The 27,065-nt window shown below is 35.6% G+C and overlaps 1 protein-coding gene across 1 annotated transcript; it reads right to left on the reverse strand.

Annotated features, from left to right (window-relative positions):
* Nucleotides 1–1,694: 1,694 nt before the first annotated feature.
* LOC138702293 (piggyBac transposable element-derived protein 4-like) lies at nt 1,695–18,533 on the reverse strand. Its single transcript, XM_069829877.1, has 3 exons — nt 18,272–18,533; nt 16,780–18,181; nt 1,695–1,786 (listed from the first exon to the last, which is right to left on the reverse strand). Exons 2-3 carry the CDS (start codon nt 18,170–18,172, stop codon nt 1,695–1,697), a joined length of 1,485 nt encoding a protein of 494 aa, XP_069685978.1. The 5' UTR covers nt 18,173–18,181; nt 18,272–18,533.
* Between the last annotated feature and the right edge of the window lie 8,532 nt (nt 18,534–27,065).

The following is a 27,065-nucleotide window of genomic DNA, read 5'->3' on the forward strand; positions in this document are numbered from 1 at the left end:
AGACTTCTTTTTTTTTTTTTAATTTCTGAGAAAATGTTATTTCAGAGTAAATTAATAAAACACAAAATTCGGAATAGAACAAAGCAAGGTTTTACCTTAATGAAAAGTAAACAAAAGTAATGTTTATTGTTTTCGAACAATATCGCTTCAACAATAACAAACAGCTCTTCAGTCGTCTGTTTGTCTTTGCAATTGATATTAATTGCTCTTTGCAAAAAAAGAGTCTCTATCAACATGTCGCAATCAAGCACCTCTTTGAAAGTGCATGTAGCATTTTTTTTTTTTACATTTGGACAAAAATAAAACGAACATACCCAACTATGGATAGAACTGGGTTTAAATAAGTTTTCACTTTATAACAGTTTCGTGATGGAGACGTGTTTAAAATACAAGCAACGAAACACTCCTGTACCTTTCACCACACCTCAACCAATTCTGAAACATTGCATTATAGCGAGCACCGCTCCAGCCAGAGGTTTGCATCGGACATTTTCGCTCGAGCGTCAAGTAGTTCATAGCATAATCCGATAGGTAGCGCACATGCATGATAGATAAAATTGTCACGAGAGATAAATCCTCGAACGGTATAAGCCGAGCGTTAGACATTCGTTCATGTTACAGTGATGAACTGTGTAGTAACATCATAGATGTTTATCATTTCAAAACATTGCAGTGTTTAACTAACCTCTCCATAGTACAGTCCACACTTGTGGAGTAACGGTTAGAGCGCCTAGCCGCGAAACCAGGTTCGATTCCCGGTCGGGGCAAGTTACCTGGTTGAGGTTTTTTCGGGGGTTTTCCCTCAACCCAATATGAGCAAATGCTGGGTAACTTTCGGTGTTGGACCCCGGACTCATTTCACCGGCATTATCACCTTCATCTCATTCAGACGCTAAATAACCTGAGATGTTGATAAAGCGTCGTAAAATAACATATTAAAATAAATCCATAGTACAACTACAAAACTTGCTTTAAAATGTAATATAAATGTTGTAGGTAATTTTTTGTTTGCTTGTTTTTTTTGTTTTTTTTTTTTTTGTTTTAATTTCCCCCCACACATCTGATAGATGTTATTGGATGTAAATGTAATTATTATAAACGGACAACACAATCACGATAATGCAAGAACTATATCAACTTTTCCAGTAATAATAATAATAATAATAATAATCATAATAATCTCTAATAATTAGTGTATCAATCTTTGCGTCTGTAACAGTTGTGCAGCATGATTATTCGTTTTATCATATTTTCTGTGACGTTATCTCTGTACTAATATTGTTATTAATCTACTGCTACATCAATAATATTTTGTAAAACGTTTCTACATTGTCGCAGTATATAGACGGAATACTATGTATGGACCTATCATATTATATATGCGGTAAATCAAATATTGAATAATTATTAATTAGGAATAATAACTGTATATCGAAATTTTTCATACTGTTTTATTTATAACTTCATGTTCCAGTTTTGGTACGTTCCATTGACTGTTCCATTAAACGTTTGTCATAAACGCAGAAAATAAAGCCTTATTTTTACCGTGTTAACAAAACATATGTGTATCTTATCTGTCGCCTTCCATACAAGATAAGACATGTCGGTGAGATGACCTTGTACTGTGCTTCTATTTATTACGAGCGTATCACGACCGATCGTATCTCACTCGAGGGTGCGACACTCGACCGAGTTCAAGCGAGCGATTTAACTCCAATGCAGCACTCTGGCTCCAGCACATCTTGTGTCCTCAACTGGGAGAGGAATGTCGCTGGTTCAGGTCCAGCTGTGGACGATGAATTACAAATGTATGATAAAGTTTACTAAAGCAATCTCTGAAAGGGATATAAGTCCATTTGTACCGTGTCGTACATTTTCACTACTAAAATATCTGTCACTGGCTGAGACAAGCGTCTAGTACTACCACCCTGAATTTCTCCTTCCTCTACTCCACAGCCTTCTAAACATGTTCGGTGCCTTTCAAGCGTCAAAATATAAGTGACGCTGGTCTGTTCGGAGATTTTCGGAAAGCTTCGACTGTAATCGTATTACTCAGTGAGAATATTAACATGACTATTACACTTTTACTACGTCATACTACTTTTTACCACTAAAACGGTACGAAAGGCCTCTTTCAACCAATCATGGCTGCTTATTGCACAATTTTATCACTTCCCTAGATTTTGTTTAATTTTATCGCCTCCCTAGCATTTGTTTGTTTTTATCATTACCCTAGCATTGCTCGTTTTCTTCTATATTTTACCATCCCTTCCCAATGATAATACCGAGCACAAGAGGTTTAAAAATGGCAGCTAACAATGCGATAAACGCGCCTTAAATGTTATGTCATAGATATATATTTTTTATATATATTATCAAAGGCTATTTTAAAGAAACAAACTTTTTCCCTTGAAAACCCTGTGCACCAAAGCTTTAAAAATGGTAGCTAACAAATGTTATGTAAATATGTTTTACCCATCAAAATTTATTTTAAAGAAAAAAATATATATATTTTTTTAATTTGCTCGTTTTCGACTACGCCTATATTTTACCAACCTTTTCCTTGAAAACCCTGTGCACTAGAGCTTTAAAAATGGCAGCTAACAAAGACATAAATGCGTCTTAAAATATTATGTAATATTGTTTTTACATATCAAAAGTTATTTTAAAGAAAAAATAATTTTTTGAAAATTTGCTCGTTTTATACTATATTTTACCATCCTTTCCCATTGAAAATCCCGAGCACAAGACCTTTAAAAATAGCAGCTAACAATGCCAAAATCGCCCTTAAATGTTATGTCATAGATATATTTTTTATTTATTTATTTATTCTGGTGTAGTTAAGGCTATCAGGCCTTCTCGTCCACAACACTAGGAATACAAATACAATAATAGAAATAAACAGAAAAAACACTACAAACAAAGTAAAGCCACACAAAAATATACACAGGTTGCAGTCGCACAAACTTTAAATGAGTGATTAAGTATCATAATTAATTGTATCCTAACTAATTAGCTAACATAAACAATAAACTTGCAATTTTAATCTACATTAAAAAAGAAAAAGAAAAAAAACACAAATCAATACTTCTAGCAATACCTAAAAAACATTAACTAAGAAAAAATTTTCCAATTTAATTTTGAATTGTGATAAAGTCCGGCAGTTCCTGACGTCATTAGGTAACGAATTCCAGAGGCGAGTTATTTCTACAGTATAGGAAGATGAGTATAAAGATGTTCTATGATGAGGGATAGAAAGAAGTGCTTGATGTCGGTTTCGAAGAGTTGTAAGAAATTGAAAGCCATATTTCATCAACCTTTTTCCTTCTAAAACCCTGTGCACCAAAGTTTTAAAAATGGTAACTGACAATGTTAGGTACGTAATTTTTTTTTTCCTATCAAAGGCTATTTTAAAGACTATTACTCTCTGACTACGTCATACTACTTTTGACCAATAAAACGGTACGAAAGGACGTATTTCGACCAATCATGGCTGCTTATCGCACAATTTTATCGCGTCCCTAGCATTTGTTTAATTTTATCGCGTCCCTAGCATTAGTTTCTTTGTTTGCCAACATTTGGAACTGCGCTGGTCTGGACGTCAAAAATATATATACAATTACAAACCACTCCAGTCGATGCACAGCAGTTTCAAATATGACTCGCATTGGCATTCAAGAACAAGAATTAATAAAGATCACTGATCATACCTATGCATCTTCTGAAATCCGATTTACAAATAAATGAAGAGCACCATTCGGAAATCCTGAATACGTTGAATACACCATGTAGGCCTAAATCAACGAGTTCCACTTCTATTACGCACACATCCAATATAACATAATTGAACCACCAACCACATTCAAATTTGAAAATTGTACATTTAATAATTATTCCTTTTAAAATTATTCATTCTGAAATCCTGAATAAGTTGAATACACCATGTAGGCCTAAATCAACGAGTTCCACTTCTATTACGCACACGTCCAATATAACATCAATTGAACCACCAACCACATTCAAATTTGAAAATTGTACATTCAATAATTATTCCTTTTAAAATTATTCATGTTTATTTTTTATGTCGTCGTCGTTAATTAAAACTTTTCTAACACTTGTGTATATTAGTTAGGTTATGTTATAGCTTCTGCTATATGATATTATGGATAGTCACGTATCAGAGATTGTTTAATATTAAGATTTATTGAAAATCATCTGTCAAGTGACGTTGATTACTGGGATTCGGGTAATTGAAGTGGAATGCAAATGTCTTAATAAAAATGAAACTGAATCAACAAAGCTTTCTTGACTAGTAACCGTCTACAGAGTTCAATGAAGATTCCATAGTTGGCACAACTGCCATCTAGCGTAATGGTGCAATAATATATTTGAAGACAGGTTTATTTTCGTAAGTCAATTAATATTTTATTGTATTGGAGCACTTTGTTATTTATAATCTTTATATACTTTCTTCTAATCGTGTAATAGTCATTTAAATCCCACTCGAGTTTTGATTTTCTCTAGATAAATCAAAACCTCTAGTGAGATTACTGTTGAAAATTTTTTTTTTTTTAATTTGCTCGTTTTCCACTATATTTTACCATCCTTTCCCTTGAAATCCCCGTGCACAAAAGCTTGAAAATGGCATTGCTGCAGCTGAGAAAGGGCATACAAACGCATTAAATGAAATGTAATATATTTTCCACATAAAAAAGTGTATTTTAAAACAATCTTTTTAATTCACTGAACCTCCAATATTAAAACCATTCTCGTCTCTTAAAAATAACTTATTTAATAGAGATATATATTTTATGTAGATACACTACGGTTATTTTAAGAAGGGGTATTCCATTCTGAACCTAGTGATATTTTTAATTGATGAACTAGTGGACTTACTCGTGTTAAATATGTAATATTCGTCCGGCTTACAGCTGTTTCAGTGCTTCACGCACCATCATCAGAGCCTACTAGATCGCGGCGTCATCTCGAACTTCTCTGCCTGTTAGGAGGGTGTGTTTTATTTTTGGAATGTGTTGGATTGTGGAGTCGAATAGTGTGTGTGTACTGAAATTGATCTGTGTGTTGAGGATTTGATCAGGGTGTGTTTTAGTGTGTCTGTATATTTCATATTGTTCTAGTGTGTTGAGTTTTTGGTTCTTGGGTTGTGTGTATAGGATTTCCATGTCCGTATTTATGTTATTGTATGTATAGTTGGCATTGGTTATGTGATCGGCGTATGTAGATGTATTGTGTCCTCTGGTTATTGCTTTAATGTGTTCTTTGTAGCGAGTTTGGAATGATCTGCCTGTCTGTCCTATGTAGAACTTGTCGCAACTATTACATGTGAGTTTGTATACACCTGTGTGGTCGTATTTATTTGTTTGTGTTTTTTGTGTGTTGAGATGTCTTTGTAGTGTGTCTGTGTTCTGTATGTTATGTTGTATTTCTGTTTTCTGAATGAAGATGCGATCTTATGTGTGTTTTTTGTTTTCATATGTTAGTGTGATGTATTTCTTGCGTTCTTGTGTTTGTGTTGTGTTTTGTGTATTTATGTGTTTGTTGAGTTTTTGTTTTGTCTTCCTTATGATGTTGTCTATTATGTTTGGATTGTATCCGTTTTCTAGTGCTATGAATTTGATTGTGTTCACACCTTCAAAATATACAGAAAACCAACCACCACCACCACGCACATACACAACACATCTAACCAGCCCATACAACACAAACATGCTGCATTCAGGACAATGGTACACAGATTACTCAACATACCCATGAGCCAACAACACTACAATGAAGAAGTGAAACCAGTGAAGAGATGTAGATACTATAATCCGTAAGATAGAGTCCAAAATTCTGATATAAAAAAAATTCGATTTGGATGTTGTAGAGTAACTTATAACATTGACTATATAGAGAAACAATTTGATCCAAGATTTCATAAAAATTACAAGCGATAACTTCCTAAGCCACCGTTGTAGCTCAGGCAATACCATGTTTGTCTCTTCCAGAATTGTCCTCGGGCGTGTGTTCGATTCCCGCTTGAGCTGATTACCTGGTTAGGTTTTTTCAGAGGTTTTCCCCAACTATAAGGCGAATATTGGGTAATTCGTGTCAAATCCGCGCCATCTCTCAAAATACTATCTCGTTATCACCACTTCTAATAATAATCCGTGGCGCTACCGGCCAGCCGGCTGCTGGCCTCAGGCCCACATGCCGAAGCAAAGGTGGACGATCATCCAACCAGAATGGAGATATCGTGTGGTTAGCACGACGATCCCCCCAGCTGTTATAGCTGGCTTTCGCAACCAGATTTCGATACCTATCGTAGCTCCCCAAGTGCATCACGATGCTGGGTGGGCACCGATCCCATACACTGGCCAAAATTTCATGAGAAAACTTCCTCCCCCATGAGGATTCGAACCAGCGCGCATTCCGTAACGCGAGTCCTAGGCAGGATGCCTTAGACCACGACGCCACGGTGCGGGACATCACCACTTCTATCGATATTAAATAATTCGGTAGTTGATACAGCGCCATTAAATAACTTACTAAAATATCTTCATAAACAGGTCTGTAAACCTAGAGAGACATTGTGTGAAAAGGTGATGCTGGAATAGACTTTATTTCTGAATAGAAAAGAAGAAAAATAATCATTAGTTACTCTTTCGTCACACACTGTGTAAAAATAATGTAATATTATTCTAACTTAAATGTCTGTGGTCTCATAAAACACGTCATCCAAGCTTTTTAACATTATACAAATATTCAACCTGCAATTACATACCAGCTCGCAAACCTCTATTTTTTAATAGCCGTAAGTGTTTTTCTTATGGCACATGCTGGAATACGAGACTGTGATGGAAAGGACGAAACTCTCTGTCTGTGAAGCTCGAGATCATAGACTGGTGAATGCCGTCAGGGACGCCTAGGGCGAGACACGATTCTTCAGTAGAAGTTAGGCCAGGCAGTTCCAAAAATAGTATTTCTGTGTTGTACCCGGGACTGAAAATCCGCCCACATAAGTTGATATAGCTCTCTCTCCCTACCTCTCCCCCTCTCACCCTCTTCCCCCCTCCCTCCCCCTCCCCCTCCCCCTCCCCCATCCCTCCTTCCCCCCCTCTCTCTCTCTCGCTCTCTCTCTCTCCCTCTCTCTCTCTCCCTCTCTCTCTCTCTCTCATATTTGTTAGTGAGCACAACAAACGTAAATATTGTACGAAAATATCGTTTCGTCCCCGCCGAAATTAAAAGAAAATATGTATGTTATCATTAATGTGAAATACAGCTGTTTTATTTTCTCTTTAAAATGTTACGTGTATTTTGGTACATTACAGCTTTTTGTAGACGCTTTCATGGGTATTTGAGCTATTTTATTCTTCAAATGAAAATTCTGTAGCTTTAGAAAATTCTGTTAATACGTTAGTAGTTCCTTTTCTCCACAAAATCGGTATAAGTTGATTCGGTTGGGTTTTGTAATTTGTTTATTAAATTTATTATGATGTAAACTGTTAGGACCGTATTCATAGACATTATTAGCGCGGGCTTCCGGTGGATGATCAGCGAACTAACGTTTTTCGTATTCATAAACGTTAGCGATATGATATGATATGAATCCTGTACAAGTAATCAGTCGATAGCCGGGGCTAGTTTAGCACGCTCGTAGCGCGGGCTAGCGAAATGTCTAAGCATAGCACCCCTAAATTCTTTAGTCAGATCATAAAATATTTCTCCGAAATATAATTTAGAAATTGAAGAAATTTTATACATGTAATATTGCGAAATATTTTGTAACACCTCAATTTTTTACAGAACAAGTCACGTTTTGGGTTATTAATTTTGTTCTTAACGAAAAAAAACGTTAAAACACGGAAATTTTCTTTTCAACTCTAAAAAATAGAATAATGTTTCACTTTTCTAAATCTGGGCTTATTTTGACCCTATGACAATTTGAAGTCCCTCAGGACGAATTTAAAGGGACCAGCGCATATCTCGAGCTGCAGCCCTGTAAACTGACACTCAGCTGTTATTCTGACAGACTTTGTTCTTCATTCCAGCCAATTTTACTTTTCATTCAGTTTATATTTCGCACTGTTATGTAGGAGAAAAATGTGTATGGTAGACCTGTATAGGAAGGAAGGATATCGATAGTATATATAACATATGCATGCTGTACTTTGATACTCGTTCTCCCGATTTTCCAATTTTCAACATTTTGTAACATTCAAAATGCTCCAATGAATGCAGTGTTTCTCCAATGTCAGTGAAATTTCGCACAGAACTCCACAAAAGCATGTGGAATAAACCGACACATATGTTTTCTTCTGCTATTTAAAGTATTCAGATCACAATTAATCTTTACGTAGATTCTTCGCCCAACAGTGCATATTACTGTGGAATCCCGGCCACCAAGTCACTCAATTGAGTGCGATCCTTGTTGGCAGTTGACTTAATATAGGCTATGTCAACTTGGAGTCAGGCCACAAAGGGAAAAACACTAGAGGAGGGGGATTCGATCCGGTGCTGTGGATTGAACTTCGGCGTAGCTCAGTGGTTAGAGCACTTGGACCCGAATTCGATCCCCGGCGCCGGAACGAATTTTTCTCCTCTAATAGCCATGTGTTGAGGCTGTGATAAGTTTTAAAAAAATTATTAACAATTAAAAGGGCAAATATTTTTTTCTCAAAAAGTAATTGGAATAGTATGAAAAGCATGTGTCATATTGTACATACATCTGTCAGGAATAATTTAAATATAAATTTAAAGAAAAATTATGTAAACTTTAAAATTTTGGGCATTTGCAATTCAATATTTGAAAAAACAACAATTATTTATAAGTAAATGAAATATCAAAATGAAAATTTGTATATTGCATGCCCATACAGTAAGAAATATGTTGTAAAAGTTTCAGATTAACTGTTGAAAAAAATGTAGAAGTTAGAAATTTCATAGATCCATAACCTTAAATCATTTTATGCCCGACCATGCAGAACTGTAGTAATTATACACCTGATAGCAGCCCTTTAATGGACCTCATTAAAGTTGAGGTGTTCCACCAATCAGAAAATACCATTGTAGCAATATGAAAGCGCAAGTATCGATTATTCTCGGATATGCAATCGAAAGACAACTAGCGCGAGATTAGATTAATAATTAGCGTTAATTGTAAATAATATTCAAATAAATTCAATTTGTCATCTCGTTTTTCAATGTCTAATTCATTTTCAAGGTTATATCAAGATTAATGTTTATTTTACTCTCTAGATTATATCAAGGTCAATGTCGATATTTGTTTCTCGGAAAAAATCAATACTTTCGCGTCTGCGCACATCTAACAATTCACGAGGTATTGTACAAGGTCAGTTCCGCTCCTCAGTCAGATAAGAATAACATGAATACTTATGAATAATTTCAAGTTAGAAATATGGTTGAGCATAAAAAGTCGTATGAAACTTGACTATAATGGTAATTAAGACGCTCGTATGAAAATTATGAAACTCGCTTGCGCTCGTTTCATAAACATATTCGCGTCTTAATTACTACCATTATAGGCTCGTTGCATAATGTACTATTATAAGGATTTTTGTTCGTGTTTTATTTTTTGCGATATTTTGGCAAGTCGTAGTTCACAGAAATCCCGCCCTAACTATCGTCTTTCTCCGGAGTTTCGTATAGCATAATTAAATAGCTCCCATCTGAATGCAACTTTGTAGCAGGCAAGGCAGAATTGATACCCCTGCCTGGCTTAAGATATGAATTGTTAGTGTTAGAGAGTGAGTGCCGGGATTCTTGTAATCAGTTATTCATGAACACAAAGACGATGGGCCTAATTCAGCAGCATCAAAGCAGAAAATTGTTCAGTAATCATGAGAGAGAATAAATGAGAGTAACTTTAAACCAGAGGGGATTAGAGAACTAGCTATTCTGAGTCAGATTTCAGCTTTAAAGAGATGCGAGCAGACATTGTAACGATTACAGCATAGCTTTGATGCTATTCGGAAACCAAGACCTTCGCTTCGAATACCGTCTAACAAGCAAACATGTTCATAGACGCATAAAAAGTTATTTTTTTCTTTCACCATGTTAATAATGTCAAAACAAGTGATTATGCAAATTTTGGCTACTCGAGAGCAATTAGAAGGACCGTAAAAATAAATTCCCTTGGGCCGTTTACAGAAAGGAAACACAGTTTCATTGAAAAAATTTATTGGAACAGATACAGCAATTGTTGAGTTAATTTTCAACATATTCCCTATCTGAATTGAGACATTTGTCATACTATGGGATCGACAGAGAGCTGCAAATGTCTGTCATGCACTGGTTCCGATCCCAGACGGCATAGGGGAGTAGTGGGTACAGTGAGACACAAAATATTAAGACATATGTATGCAAGTGAAATTTAAAGTATTTTTGAAATCAAGTGCAATAGAAATATACATTAAAACATGGAGTACAATAATACATAAGCAGAAATGTTAATAGATAAAGGACATAATATACAATGCGTGTTTGTCAAAAAAAAATGCAAATGTCTCACTGTTCCCATTCAGGAGGGTATAGTGAGACACCATAGTGTCTATTAACGGACATTGAAATGATATATTTATTTCAAAAGAAAGGAAAGCTTGCTGTCTCTTTATCTTGACATGTTCTGTAGACTTATTTTGAATCATTTTGATGTCTGACTTCGAAACCATTGAAACATCTGGAACATTTGGAAAAGTGAATTTTCCATATCTTTTCAAACTTTTGCAAATAAAATAAAATGAATTTTTGGTGACAACAAAGCTTATAATTAAAAGGATTTAATTTAATTCTTTATTATTTTATAACATTTATTAAATTTTGTGAATATTTTTTTTATTTAAAAACCATTAAAATGTAATGTATCCATTATTTTAAGCTATAGTTGCTAAATTGGTTACTAGTATATTCATTTTTAATGTTAGTTACCGGTAAATGTAATATAGTTACAGTTTATTTTTGCAAATCATTGGTAATTGGGAACAGTGAGACGTCTCAGTGTACCCTTCAATGGCATGTCTCACTGTTCCCTTTACGCATAGTTCATTTAAAAATGACGCCATCACTTCAAAATCAAAACAAGAAAGACGAAACTTTGCCAAACATAACGTCAAATACCATAGTATTAGGTAACAAACCATTCATATTTCTATTTCATTCGTATATCCAATATAACCTTCATTAAACACAAGCCAAAATATCACTTCTAAAGTGAAAAATTACGAATTATTTTTTAATCACTCACCTTTATAACTAGAATCAAATCGAGTATGAAAATAATGTTACTTTAATCATGCAACATACAACTCCACTGTTACAAACATTTCAACATCAAAATTTACCATCTAATAAAAAATGTCTCGCTGTTCTCCCTGTCTCACTGTACCCACTTCTCTCCTACTTCTACGACACACGGATACAAAAGTTGATTTGATAAAAAAAAATCCCTTTGAAATCATTTGTAATGCAGTCATCTCCCTTCTAAACATTAGAAGGAAACTCCGTCTTCTTCAGCGATTTGGATGTACACTCAGCAAAATTTCAGGCAGAGCTTGATTCTGTTCTTGCCAAACAATTGACGGAACACAGTCGATAAATCCTCATCTTAGTCGTAACACGCTCTGTCTTACATTACAACAAAAGACTGTACAAGTAAATTCACGGACAAGATGTGCGCGTGTAGCAGGCTTAAGAGTTTAATAAACAAATGACATCAGAATAGTAGGCTTAACTCATTGCCGTTGCTAAGCAACTGAAGTCAGACGTTGAAATTTTTGTAACGTGTTATTCATTTGTCACTCGGGCATAAACATTTCACGTTAAACATACTAGTAACTGACCAGCCTCATGGGATAGTGGTCAGAGCTTCTGAATACAGTTCATGAGGTCCCGAGTTCGATTCCTGGTTATAATACAGGAATTTTTCCTTAAGGGGAGAGGATGGTATTTTTTTTAACTTTTTTTCGTATTTGGTGTAAAATATTAATTTTTTGTATGTAGAGAGCTCATAGCTGTTGCAACTCAACCAAATATCAATATTTTGAAAAATATTATTTGGGGGCCCAAATTTGAAAAAAATATACCCAATGCAGGATTGTACTAAAACCGATACATCTAAACCGTTTTTAAAGGTAGATTCAAAGAGTTTGTTGCAATGTATTTGCAAAAGCATGTTCTACAAACTGTCTGTAACTGAATTTTGATATTGGTCCCTACGTTTGTAAAATAAACAATTAAAATTTAATAAAAATTTTCTGATTTCCTTTCTTGCAAACAAACGGACGTATTTTTAAAATGAAATCAATTAACAAAATTCTGTTACAGAGAAACGTTTCCTAACAGTCTAAAGAATGTGTGTTCTAAATTTCATGCATGTATCTTTAATAGTTCAGAAATTATACCCATTTTTGTCTGGCAATGAAGAAAAAAAAAATAAATAAAGTTACTGGAAACTGATAAAAGCGGGCGTGTGATTTAAAAATCCATAGCGAAGGAGGTTTAAAAATGACGTCTCAACACCCGATAAGGGCACAAATATCCCCAAAATGTTATGCACTGCATTCCACACATATCAAAAGGTTTTTTTTAAAGAAAAACAATTTTTTTTAAATTTGATTTACCGGAAGCAACAAAAAAAGTGGGCGACTGATTTAAAAATCCATACCGCAGGAAGTTTAAAAATGGCGACTCAACACCCGATAAGGGCACAAATACCCACAAAATGTTATGCTATGCATTCCACACATATCACAGAGTATTTTAGAGAATTCTCTTTTTTTTTTTTTTTAATTTACTCATTTTTCACCAAAAAATATCATCCTGTCCCCTTAACTCATTGCCGTTGCTAAGCAACTGAAGTCAGACGTTGAAATTTTTGTAACGTGTTATTCATTTGTCACTCGGGCATAAACATTTCACGTTAAACATACTAGTAACTGACCAGCCTCAGAGTTTCTGACTACAGTTCGTGAGGTCCTGGGTTCGATTCCTGGTGAGAACACAGGAATTTTTCCTTAAAGGGGAATGTTCCTGTGTTCGTACATGGTCTGGAAATTAGGTTAGGCTTAGGTTTAAGACCTCTCCTGGCACTTCATAATAATCATTCTATCATAATATCATCGGGGCAGCGTGGGTTACAAATAAGCCATTGCCAGGAGAGACCAGAAGTGTCAAATGACATACTTATAACTCTGTATCTAGAATCAGTAGCGATTGCTCTGTGTACATTCTGCAATAAAATCGTAATAGAAACCAGAAAACTCCAGGGCAAACGTGTTACGTTAATCGGTGTTGAGACTGAAACTCTGAATGAATGTGCAACTTGCACAGTTGGTGGTACTGGACCGGTGTTCGTCCTTGTGCATCATACTGCAATCAGGTTCCTCAGGATGCCCGGGTTCTTGATTTGTTCGTAGTAACCTCATTACGCGACTGAACTTGCTCTGTGCATGAAGGCGAACAAGAAAAAGTCGTTCGGCAGTTGTGGTTACAGTTGAGGGAGAAATTTAAAATTCCCCAACCCACAGACCGGCTCATGGACTTATTGTAACAAAAAGAAGTTCAAGAAATGTCACAAGTCAAGTATTGCATCAATGCAAACCACGTTGGAATTACTAAAATGATCTGGAACGTGAGTGTAACAAGTGGAACGTATTCAGATGAATAATACTCCAAAATTATGTTCCTCATGATCCGTAGCATAATTTAAGTCATTTGATCAACATTTTGGAAGAAAAGCGTTCATATTGAGGTAAACTAATTGGGTCCTAGTCTAATTTATCCAAAGAACACATTAAAGCAATAACCAGAGGACACAATACATCTACATATGCCGAACACATAACCAATGCTAACCACACATACAATAACATAAATACAGACATGGAAATCCTACACATACAACACAAAAACCAAAAACTCAACACACTAGAACAATATGAAATATACAGACACACTAAAACACATCCTGATCAAATTCTCAACACACAGATCAATTTCAGAACACACACTATTTGACACCACATTTCAACACTTTTCAACAATCGAACGCACCCACACAACAGGCAGCGAAGTTCGAGATGACGCCGAGATCTAGTAGGCTCTGAGGGATGGTGTGAAGAAGCACCGAAACAGCTGTAAGCCGTACATACTTACACGATTAACACGAGTAAGATCGCCATTTAATCAATTATTTCTAATTTATTTCTTCAACTTTTACAGGAACAAAAAAAAGAAAAAATAATTTTTACAAAATTCGAGCCCATTGTCGTTTTGTGTCTTCGATTTAAAATAAAGACCTATGGTTAGTTACTTATGGCTTTTAGAGACCCCACAGGTTCATTGCCGCTCTCACATAAGCCCGCCATTGGTCTCTATCCTGTGCAAGATTAATCCAGTCCCTACAATCATATCCCACCTCTCTCAAATCAATTTTAATATTATCCTCCTATCTACGTCTCGACCTCACCAAAGGTCTTCCAACTAACACTCTTTAAACAATTACTGGATTCGCCCATTCATGCTACATGCCCTGCCCATCTCAAACGTCTGGATTTAATGTTCTTAATTATGTCAGGTGAAGAATACAATGCGTGCAGTTCTGCATTGTGTAACTTCATCTCTCTCATAAGCAAACGTTCTGATGGGGGCAGATAAAAAGGTTTTTTTATTTCTTCCACCATGTTAATAATGTCAAAAGAAGTGCTTATACAAATTTTGGTCACTCGACCGCAATTACGAGGGCCGTAAAAAATAACTTCGCCAGGAGCCGTTAACAGAAAGAAAACACAATTTCATTGGAAAAATTTATTGGGACAGACAAAGCAATTGTTGAGCTATTTTTCAACATATTCCCCACCGGAACTGAGATATTTGTAATATGGGATCGACAGAGAGGTGCAGACGGCTGTCAAACGCTGGTTCCGATCCCAGGCTGTTGACTTCTACGACACAAGGATACAAAAACTGATCCCATGTATGAAAAATATCTCAATTCCAGTGGGGGATATGTTGACAATTAGCGCAACAATTGCTGTATCTGTTTCAATAAATTTTTTCCAATGAAATTGTGTTTTCTTTCTGTTAACGGCTTTCGTTTTTTTCTGTGAACGGCCCACGGAAAATCACTTTCAGGACGGCCTCGTAATTGCGGTCGAGTGGCCAGAATTTGTACAAGCACTTTTTTTTACATTATTAACATGGTGAAAGAAAAAAAAATAACTTCTTTATTTGTCCCCATCAGAATGTTTGCTTGTTAGCCTCAAATATTTTCCTAAGCACCTTATTCTCAAGCGCTCTTAACCTCTGTTCCTCTTTCAAAGTGAGACTCCAAGTTTCACAACCATACAGAACTGGTAATATAAGTTGTTTTATAACTTCTAACTTTCAGCTTAATAGTTGATACAGCGTCGTTAAATAAGGAACTAAAAAAACAAGAAGACAAATAAGGATGAAATTAAAATGGGAAATGTAGATCAAATGGAGGCAAAAAAAGGAAAAACAAAGAACAGCGAAAACGAGAAATGTTAGAGAGGTGATAATTAAAGCACTACGCTCAGGAAGTAATTAGCAGTACTTCAAACATTACTTTAAATACACGCTAACGACGACACGCAACAATGGGAAATGTTCCACTTAATTTCTCCACAAAAAATAATAAATACATCTGGTCTGAAAGTCGTCTTCAATTAAGTGTGTCAGGCAGTGTAACAAGGGAAACCAAGATTGTTTCCTACGAAGCAAGTTTGCTGTGGTTAACCTTGACGCCGCTGTTTAACCCTTCGTTACTCGCGTTAAATTCCGTAACGCCAGTACTCACCTGGATTACAATGGTAATCCACATTTGTTTTTGTTTACAGACAATGTTTAAACATTGGAATTAGATTTAAATGTTAAGAAATATATTGTTTTCAGTTATTACAGTAATAAGAATAGATATGGTACGCATAACGGAACGTATTAAATATAAATATTAATAATGAAATGGATAGTACACAAATTGCATTCAAGTGACATGTTTGCATAATATTTCAACACTGGTCGTGTCTTTGAGTCATAATTTATTGTTGCACCATAGTTATGAGTTAGTTCACTATCATAATTATGTAGGTTATCTAGCATTGTTGCTCACTCGATGTTTGAAGGTCATCTGAACTCTTGATCTCTCTTAATCTCTCCCACGGGAAACGCAAGTTCACTACTGCTGACCTTACTTACGTCATATTTGATAACCGAATACCTCACTCAGGGGTGTAGCAATGAAAAAATTCAGGGATGTAACAATCATTCTCACTTCACTTATAATATTTTACAGATGTTTTTGTGTATTGTAAGAAGGATATTGATGCACTTTCATGTTTATGTTTGCATTTCACACTTTACACACGTGAGTCTAATCTACATCTGATTCAATTATCTGAGTAGGCCTATGCATATCTTCTACACAGTTCAAACAAATTACATCTGAATGAGTAGGACAAATTCTCTTCAAGCACTGGGAACAAGATTGTCTTGTGCTCTTGTTTCTTGTTCTACCACACATGTAGCACCTACCAATACCTTCTGGCCGTGTTCCTTCTTCTTGACCTGTTTGTGGAATGCCTAACAGTTGCTCTCCTCTTCTCTTTATTTCTCTTGGAATTGTCTGTTGGGTGATACGCTCGGAAATTAGTGGCTTCATTAGGTCCAGAGCAAGGGTTTTTAGGAAGTTTTTCCGTAGAATTTTTTGTTTGTTTGCAGAATAAACAACAAGAGCATTGACACCTGCTATGTTCTGTATGTCAAAGAAAATAGTCAGAGGCCAGCGGCGTGAATTTCTGCTTACATCATAGGCTGAGCATAACTGGTCCAGGACATCCACAGCACATTTAGTTCTATTATAAAAAAATATTATTTCAGGCTTCTGGCTTCCTCCTGTTTCCTCATCCATTGCCTTATCATAATGCATGGTTGATAATGCTAACACTGTTTTGTTTTTCTTCGGTACATACGAAATAATTGTGCAGTTTTCATTGAATCCAAACAATGTACTGTTAACTTCCCTGTCTTGAGTAGTTGTGAAATGAGGAGGGATTTCTCTTTTGTTTTTTTTCAAGGTTCCTACAAGTGTAATTTTGTCATTTTCTAGAAGATCTAAACACAGAGGTATGCTCGTGAACCAGTTATCGGTGGTCACATTTCTTCCTGTTCCTTTGATGGGATGAACCAGCCTCTTCACCACTGCATGTGCACTGTTACTTTGGTGAAATGGACCATCTGGTTGAATACCAGCATAAATTTCCAAGTTATGAGTGTAATATGTTTTCACATCCACCATAGCAAAAATTTTGATCCCATATTTTGCTGGTTTAGTAGGTATATACACTTTCATGGGACATCGTCCTCTGAATGCAACCAACTGCTCGTCTGTAGTTACATATTCGCTTGGAATGTAGCACCTTTGTGAATTCTGAACAAATAACTCGAACACTTCACGTACAGCAGCCAGTTTATCAATTTCTTTCCTTTCCTGCCTGTCATGAATGTTATCAAAGCGTAGACATCGTAACAAAAATTGGAATCTATTGTAGGTCATAGTCAGGTAAATTGACTCTATACCTGTGCCATTTTTATCCCATAGTTCTCTTACGTTCAGTCTTCCCGATTTCAAAGCACCAGCAAGATACAAAATACCTAAGAGTGCTCGAATTTCAACGTCATTTGTTAATTTGCAATCTCTGTCACGTCCGTAATTACGCTTCACTTTTTCAATATAAATATTAGTACACCTTACTATTACATTGATTATTGTCTGATCAATAAAGCAGTCAAAACACTCTGTGTGTGTCCGCGCATTTTTTGCAGCTCTTTTAGGGCCCGGTAAATGAATCACTATATTTTGTGCTCTTCTTCTCCCTCGTAGAGATACTGGTTCTTCCTGCCAAATTGTAGTGTTGTCTCTTCCCGTATAGCAGTTTCCATCATTTATAGACATTAGTCTTTCATCACCATCACCATAATCATCATCCTCCTCCTCATTGTCTTGTTCTGAATTAGAATCGTGAACTTCATTCAAAAGATCTTCTTTGTTGCTTTCATCATCACTTTCATTTTCAATGCCAACATCCAGATCTTCATCTAGCCACTTGCAAATATTGCTTGTATTTTCCGTGCCCATTGGAGCCAACTACAAAGAGGATGGAACAATATCACACACTTTTTTCATAAAGTTCCTGCATTGCATCACTCATAACCATATAAAAACTATTTCACTTACCTGAGTAAGAAACTGACGTCAGTACTCGCGTGGATTACAATGGTAATCCACTCGGAAAAACTGCGTATAACTTGATAAAACTCCGTATAACTTTCCAAAGCGTTGCGACAAATACGTCTAAACACCAGTAATGCCTCACTTAGACTGTGACGAGAAATTGCATTGACGCTCAGCTACGCAGTGCTGCAGGCGGTGACGTAATACAGGATTAAATATCAGTGGATTACTATTGTAATCCACGCGAGTACTGAAGGGTTAAAAAGTAAGAGTGGGCAGTTCCACCAAACCCGGAGAAGAGCTCCTCTTCATGACACACATAAACTGTCTGTTCCTTGTCTACCACAACAGTTCAGTCCGGGACTCGTCGTCATGCCAACAAGGAGCGTAACAGCCATCTTCACGAGTTCACTTTTTATTCCTGAAAAAACAAACATCTATTGTCTTCACTTGTTTTGTTTAAGTCTCACATGACATAAGCTGGCTCACTGAGATTATTTCTTAGAAACAATCGCCAACGTAGAAATTTAAAGAAACAAGAGATGAAGACGATTATGTTTACAACCAAAAGCAAGAGGTTTTGATATTCATTCAGTGATAGTTTTCTGCCAAAGGACAGGTCTTTCGCTGCAAACCCAGCTTCCTACAATCTTTCCTATTTTCTCATTTTTACCATTCCTTCTAGTGCATCCTTCAGTAGGCAGTTTATTCTCAGCCAGTGACCCAAAAAATTCATTTTTCTCTTCCTGATCAGTTTTAGTATCATTCTTTCTTCACAAACTCTTTCCAACAGCTTTATTACTTATTCTGTCTGTCCATTTCACACGTTCCATTCTTCTCCATATTCACTTTTCATTTGCTTGTAGTCGTTTCTCGTCACTTCGTCGTAATGTTCGCATTTCTGTCCATACAATGCCACACTCCATACAAAGCACTTCACTAGTCTGTTCCTTAGTTCTTTTTCCAGAGATCCGCAGAAGATGCTCTTTTTTTTCTATTAAGGGGTTAGGTACAGCTTACAGCAATAACATTTTGGAAATATTCAACATTTTTTTCCTCCTTTACTGTATCTTGTACAATAATGAAAATTAGTATGTGTAAAACACTATCCTTCTGCTATATGAAAAAATATTTTTACGATTAAAAAAAAATTATTTACATTTTTTTTTTTTCAAAATTCATTTCATTGTGCAGTCATGAAGAGTTTCCTACGTAACTCAAAAACTATCCAACATTCTGTGATGAAATTGTTTGTGTGTATTTATGCATGTCATATCTATAATATGATGCAAGATCACTTCTCTCTCTTTGATAGATTGTCTGATACAAAATAAATTCATTTAAAAAAATGGTCGAATATCAGTATTTTCTTCTAACACAAAATAAAAAAAAAATATTATTTATTAAGGAATGTAGATAAAAGAGCATGATATTGTAAACATGAGTTTCAGCAATAAAATAAAAGAGAGATAACATGAAAAAGTTAACAAGTTTATGAGTTATGAGAGAAAAGCTTCAGCACTGCCAACATTTTGAATTTTGAAAAAAATAAATAAATATTTTTTTTAATCATAAAAATATTTTTTTCATATAGCAGAAGAACAGTGTTTTACTGAAACCAATTTTCATTATTGTACAAGATACAGTAGTGGAGGGAAAACATGTTGAATATTTCCAAAAAAATTTACTGCTGTAAGCTGTACCTAACCCTTTAAAAGCTTCCTTTGCCATTGCTATCCTCCTTTTGACTTCCTGGCAGCAGCTCATGTTACTGCTTATAGTACACCCCAAGTATTTGAAGCTATCCACTTGCTCTACTGCCTCATTTAGCATTCGCAAGTTTACCTTCTTTATTTTTCTTCCGATAGCTTGTTTGCATTTATCTTCATCCCATACTGCTCACAACTGTCATTTAGCTCCAGTAGCATATTCCTTAGTATCATCTCCTCTTCTGCTCACAACGCCATATCATCAGCAAATCTTATGCACTTTATTCTTCTTCCTCTTACTATCACTCCTCCCATGTTCTAAAATAGTTATTCACTAAATCCTCCAAATAGATGTTGAAGATGGTAGGTAATAAAGGGCATCCTTGTCGTACTCCTCTCCCTATTGCACTTCCTTTCGACATATCTTCTCCTATCCTACTTCGACTCCTTTTATATAAAGATTACTGAACATGTTATTAAAATTGTTATATTAATACGATATTACACTTGCCCTCTTTTATTCTACTGTAAGTAAACTGATTAACAAACATCCTGGAAGGTAACGTACAGAGAGTCCACACCTGTGGAGTAACGGTTAGCGCGTCTAGCCACGAAACCAGGTGGCCCGGGTTCGATTCCCGATCGGGGAAAGTTACCTGGTTGAGGTTTTTTCCGGGGTTTTCCCTCAACCCAATACGAGCAAATGCTGGGTAACTTTCGGTGTTGGATCCCGAACTCATTTCACCGGCATTATCACCTTCATCTCATTCAGGCGCTAAATAACCGAAGCTGTTGATAAAGCGTCGTAAAATAACATAATAATAAATAACCTAGCAACGTACAGAGTGTTTCAATTGGATGTCCTACTTTTTAAATAGGTCTATTGTTTGACTAAACAAAGAAAATTTAACGCAATCAAGTGTAAATGAGAGTTTATCTCTGCAAAAATGACTTACAGTTATAAGATTACTAAAAGTGTGCCCCTGCCTTTTGGAGATACATTCTTGGCCGTTTCACCATGTCGGGCAATTATAGGCCTGAAAATGTTAACGTCAGTATTATTTATTTCGGTTATGATATTTGTCCAGAGGTACTGAATGTTTCGTGGTTTGTTTCTGTAGACCGTTTCCTTGAGATCGCCACACAGAAAATAATTCGCTGACGTCAAGTCTGGTGACCTTGGGGGTCATAAACCTTTAGCGTTAATACGATCCTTGAAGAAGCTACTGATGTGTGCCATGGATTCATTATGGGTGTGACATGTGGCGCCATCCTGTTGAAAATATCCCTCCTTGAGTTCGATGTCGTCTAACTGCTCCACGAAGTTCGTGAAAATGTTCTTATACCCTACATATCAATATTTATACTTTGTTCAAAGAAAATTGGTCCAATGATCCTGTCACCGGATATTACACACACCACACTTAAACTTTTTCTGGATGGAGTGGTGTCTCTTGAGAATTTTTGACGCCTAGAACCGTGTGTTTTAAGAATTTACATTACCTGAGTGATGAACGGGTATATGACAACATTGAACATTATAACGATGTATCGGAGGCATTCTGCCATCTGCCGGTATCCACTGAAACTCCTGATTTGATGCATCATTTATTTTGCCCTGCTATTCTCTTTCATTTTTCATATATTTCATTATTAATTTACATATTCTTCCATGCATAGTTTACTATATTATTAATTTTGGTCGTCTTGACCTGGGCAATAATTAGAAAATTACACTTTCAACAAAGTGATATTATTAATCACCCTGTAGTTACTTTCCCGGTCCTTGGTAAGGAATTTGCACGCCTCTCTTGTACAAAAGAAGTTAGAGGAGAAGGTGAGAAGCTGCATTCCAGACAACAAGTCGGTACAAACCATACAGGATGTACAGCTGCCTTCAGATTTCATCTCGTTGCATTCCGAGAGAGTTTCTGCAAGGAGTAAATGTCTGTGTTTCTTTGTTTAGACTGTGGTAGCGCCTTTGACCTATATCTCTGATTCTTCGGCCACCAAGAATGTTTCCTTCTTACAAGTTAGGAGGCCATGGTGCTGTCGTCAAGGCAACGTTCGATGTGCACCTTTCTTTTGTAACACTCGAAAAGAGCTTACACGTTCATTTCATGTTTTTATGTTTCTTTGCAACGTAATAATGTTTCTATACCATCTATTTCTGTCTGCCCACTCTGTCTATATATCTACCTGTCTGTCTGTCTGTCTTTCTGCCTTCCTGTCTGTCTACATACCTACCTGCCTATCTAGCTATCTACTTACTTATGTACGTATCCACCTACATAAACATCTATCCAATCCATCTATCGAGTCTATAAAATCTATCTATTCTGTCCCACTTTATCTAAAATATCCCACGCTATCGAATCTATCATATCCTATCTAATTTAGCCTATCCTGTCTAATACATTCTATCCTATTTAATCTATGGTATCATAACATCTGATTATCCTATCCTGTCTAATCTATTATGTCCTATGTACTCTATCCTATCCTTTCAATCTGTGCTATCATATCTAATCTAGCCAATCTTATCTAATGAATCCTATCCTATCCTTTCCTATCTAATCTATACTATCGTATCTGGTTTATCCTAATCTATCTAATCTATCCTAGCATATCTGATATATCCTATTCTATCCTATTTAATCTATCCTTTCCTATCTAATCTATCTTATCCTATTCTATGTAATTTATCCTATTCTATATATAATATATTCTATTCTATCTAATCTACCTTATCCTATCTAATTTATCATATCTTATCTAATCTACAATATCCTATCTAATCTCTCCTATTATATCTAATCTATCTTGTCCTATCTAATCTGTCCAATCCTATCTAATCTGTACTATCCTATCTAATCTGTACTATCCTATCTAATCTGTCCTATCCTATCTAATCTGTACTCTCCTATCTAATATGTCCTATCTTATCTCATGTATCCTATCCTAACTAACCTATCCTATTCTATATAACATTCTATATAATCTATTCTGTTCTATATATCTATCCTATCCTATCTAATCTATTATGCCATGTAATCTAACCTATCCTTTCAATCTGTGCTATTCCATCTAATCTAGCCTAGCTTATCTAATCCATCATATCCTATCCTCTCCTATCTAATCTATGCTATATCTGGTTTATCCTAATCTATCGTAGCCTATCTAATATATCCTACCCTATTTAATCTATCCTTTCCTATCTAATATATCTTATCCTATCCTATGTAATTTATTCTATTCTATATATAATCTATCCTATTCTATATAATCTATCCTATCATATCTAATCTGTCCTATCCTATCTAATCTATCTTATATAATCTATTCTATCCTGTCTAATGTATGTTATCTTATATAATCTATCCTATTCTGTCTAATGTATGTTATCTTATATAATCTATCCTATTCTGTCTAATGTAAGTTATCTTATATAATCTAGCCTATCCTATATAATCTATCCTATCTTATATAATGTATCCTATTTTATATAATCTATCCTATCCTATCCAATCTAGTCTATCAAATCTGTTCGATGTAATCTACCCAATCTGGTCTATCTGTCTCTCTGTTTGTCTGTCTGTCTGTCTATTCGTCCACCATCCATCATCCGTATATTCGTCTATCATACACCTTTCTCTTTATCTATAATATTTTAAAATGACCCCAAAAACTAATGCCTTATTCAGAATATGCACAGGCCTATTCATTATATTATTCTAGGATAATGATTTCACTAGACATACACTGTATTATTATTGTTGTTGCTGTCATTATTATTATTATTATTATTATTATTATTATTATTATTATTATTATTACTACACATCAGTTTTCACAGGAGCCCTGTCCAGTAGCTTCTCTTCTTGAATCAGCGTTACATCACACAACTCTCGTATCAATTTACAGACTAGTAGGCCTACTTTCCCAGCGTTGCTGTTCTCGTAGTGAGTGTATTGAATGCTCTCCTGGTATTGCTTTCAGCCACTCAGTTACTATTTCTGCAGACCTGATCAGTGCTGGCAACGCAAAGCTTTTCATTTTCCACATTTGCTGAATGTCAGAACGAAAGTTCTTATATGCGAGTTTCTTTCCTGTTTTCTTTGGTACAATATACCTGATACCGTTGCATCTGTTGGCAAGGGAGTTCTTTTTTTCTTGTTTTAATCACATCAGAGCCAGTATTCGTCTATTTCACTAGCAGCTTTTTACTCCACATTAAAATGGTGTCCATAGCAACGGAAAACAAGAAATGAAAAGGATGGCAAATAAAATAATCATAAAATGACCCGGGCTTCCAGGCTAGCCACATTATATTATGAAATTACCTGTGTTTCCAGGCTAGCAACATTATAATTATAAATTGACCTCGGTTTCCAGTCTAGCCACATTATAATTATAAAATGACCTGAGTATATTACACTTGGTGTTAAATGTTTTTGTAAGTCAATGAATGAACGACGTTTTATCAACTGCACTGCATCTTAGCATCGATGAAATGTTTATTATACCAGGGCATTCGATAAGTAATGGCAACAATGCTATAAATCAGTGCTCCTGGCGGTGATCATTGGAATCTTGTGGTATTTAACAGAGCAGCGTTTCTTTCATAAGTCTCGAAATAACTATGTTTTGTAAATATTTCTGATTTGTCGTAAGTAATACAGCCCTAAAAATTGTTCAGTCGGTACAAACAAAGGTGTTTCATAAAGTCCAAGTTGAAAGAAGAAAAAGTGCAACTCAGTGCTTTAGGGCATTACAAGAAGCTTGTGGGAGAGAAGTCCTACCATTCCGAACTATTGCAAGATCGGTGGAAGCGAGGCATTGGCTTTGAATCAAGAATTGAGCCGTTCAGAGCAAAAGTGGTGTAAGTCAAAATTTGGTAATGAGGTTTAAAGTAAAAATTCTGTAAAATACAGCGCAAAGTAGCAATTAATATGGCCTTCTTGCTATTCGCTGACTACTAAGGGCCGTATTCATAGACATTCTTAGCCCGGGCTTCCGGTGGATGATCAGCGAACTAACGTTTTTCGTATTCATAAACCAGTGTTAGCGATATGATATAATATGAATCCTGTACAAGTAACCCGTCGATAGCCGGGGTTAGTTTAGCACGCTCGTAGCGCGGACTAGCGAAATGTCTATGAATAGCACCCTAATAGTTTAAATAAATTGAATATTAATGGCTACTTTGCGCTGTATTTTACAGAATGTTTACTTTAACCCTCATTACTAATTTTTACTTACACCACTCTTGCTCTGAACGGCTCAATTGACATCCAAAGAGCTTTAGTTCGATCAGTCACAGAGATATTCAGACGTGATGCTGCAGATGGAGTCCGCAATCTTCCAAGGGTTTGGCAACGTATTGTTGACATGGCAAGCAACTATATTTGAATTATACAATAACAAAAGTAACCTAAATAAATTTAGTGTGAAACAGTAACTGTATTGCCATTACTTTTCGAATGTCCTAGTATTTGTTGAGAGAAGACCGAGGTTTCGCAGTGGAATTGTATGACATTCTCTATTCACTGGCAAAATCTCAGAAAAAAAAACAACAAAGTAAAAATCCTAGCGGGATTCGAACCGACGCCCAAGCATACTGTATTTCGGAGCACCAGTTTCGACCTACCTCTAGGTTACTTTAGTGGCAAATAAAAAATGTTCTGCTGACGAAACAAGTGACTGTCTTGTGAAGAGAAACAGGTTCGGCCGTAACGATAGCAACGTAGCTTATCTGTGGAGAGAGCTGACATGAGTTGTCTAGAAATATGTTGTTGTTCCAAGGAATTTATTAGACTCAGAGTGGACGTGTGGTCCTATTAGAAGACACCCAGACTCTAGCTGAAAATAATCAGTTTGCTTGCACACTAATGTATGAGAAGAAAATAAAACTAGGGAGACATTTTATACTGATCAAGTGGCCAGGCAAGATAATATTGGTAGAAAAGTGTGATATGTACAGTACTGCCCATCATATAACTTACTTCAAATGGTAAATTTTGACGTATTTTTTATTAAAGAAAGATTTTATTCTGACAATTTTCATTATCGGATTTATATTTTAAAATGTTTCCTGTAGTAGTTCAAATGATAACCCCTACAAACCTTGCGGATATATATTCGTTTCCCGACAGGAAAATACAAATTCATGTCCGTTACGATATCATAAGTAATGCAACAAGTGAATTTCATCTTGTCGGCCATTTCTCGAGCGAGAAGTGAATTCAAAAGTGATATTTGCTAAGACTATTTCGTGAATAGAATATTCAATAAAAAGTATTAATGAAATGAAAAAAAAAAAACATATTTATCCAATTGCATTTACTTGCATATCGAATTTCGTACGTTGGATCGGCCTACTAAATGATTTAGTGCTACTTGCCATCTAGTGTTAAGAATCGCAACTACAGGTGAATAAGTGAAGAGCAGAATTATCCAAACACAATTAAAGTTATCATTTAACATGTGTGAATTCTGGATAAAAGTTTGGAACTTTATAGTACAGATATTAACGCACATTTGTGTCTTCTAAAGTACAATAAAATAAGGAATTGGCTCCTTTAAAAGTAAAAGTATCTGACGTTGAGAATACTAATTCGTTGTTTCGTAGTTTGTTTACAATGAGGTTATGATGTCCTCTTTGATTTGTACACTGGAGTTCAAAGATACCGAATCTACAGTTTTATGATCGTGTAAGCAAACTTTCTAACCACGGAATAAGTCAAAACCAAATATATAACAAATTGACAAACTTCGAAATAGTTCTCAATAGGTGATCTTTTATTGAGACGGAAAAAGAGATGATTGGGGAAATAATGATGTAGAATAATTAGTATAAAATATTTTCATAATTGACAATAGAGTAGTTTCCCACTAAACCTAATCGTTTTTACAACCATTAGAAGGGGATACAATTTTGAATTCTACGTACAATGTGGGTATTTTTATGTATTATTGGCTACACTGTTGCTATTAGATAAGATAATTAGTTGCTAGCTTAATATATTTCATTGGCCGGCATTGTCTTGGCCTCCTGAAATATGAAATTCACGGCTAAACATCTGACA

This window comes from Periplaneta americana, chromosome 6 (genome assembly GCF_040183065.1).
Source record: "Periplaneta americana isolate PAMFEO1 chromosome 6, P.americana_PAMFEO1_priV1, whole genome shotgun sequence".
NCBI lineage: Eukaryota > Metazoa > Arthropoda > Insecta > Blattodea > Blattidae > Periplaneta > Periplaneta americana.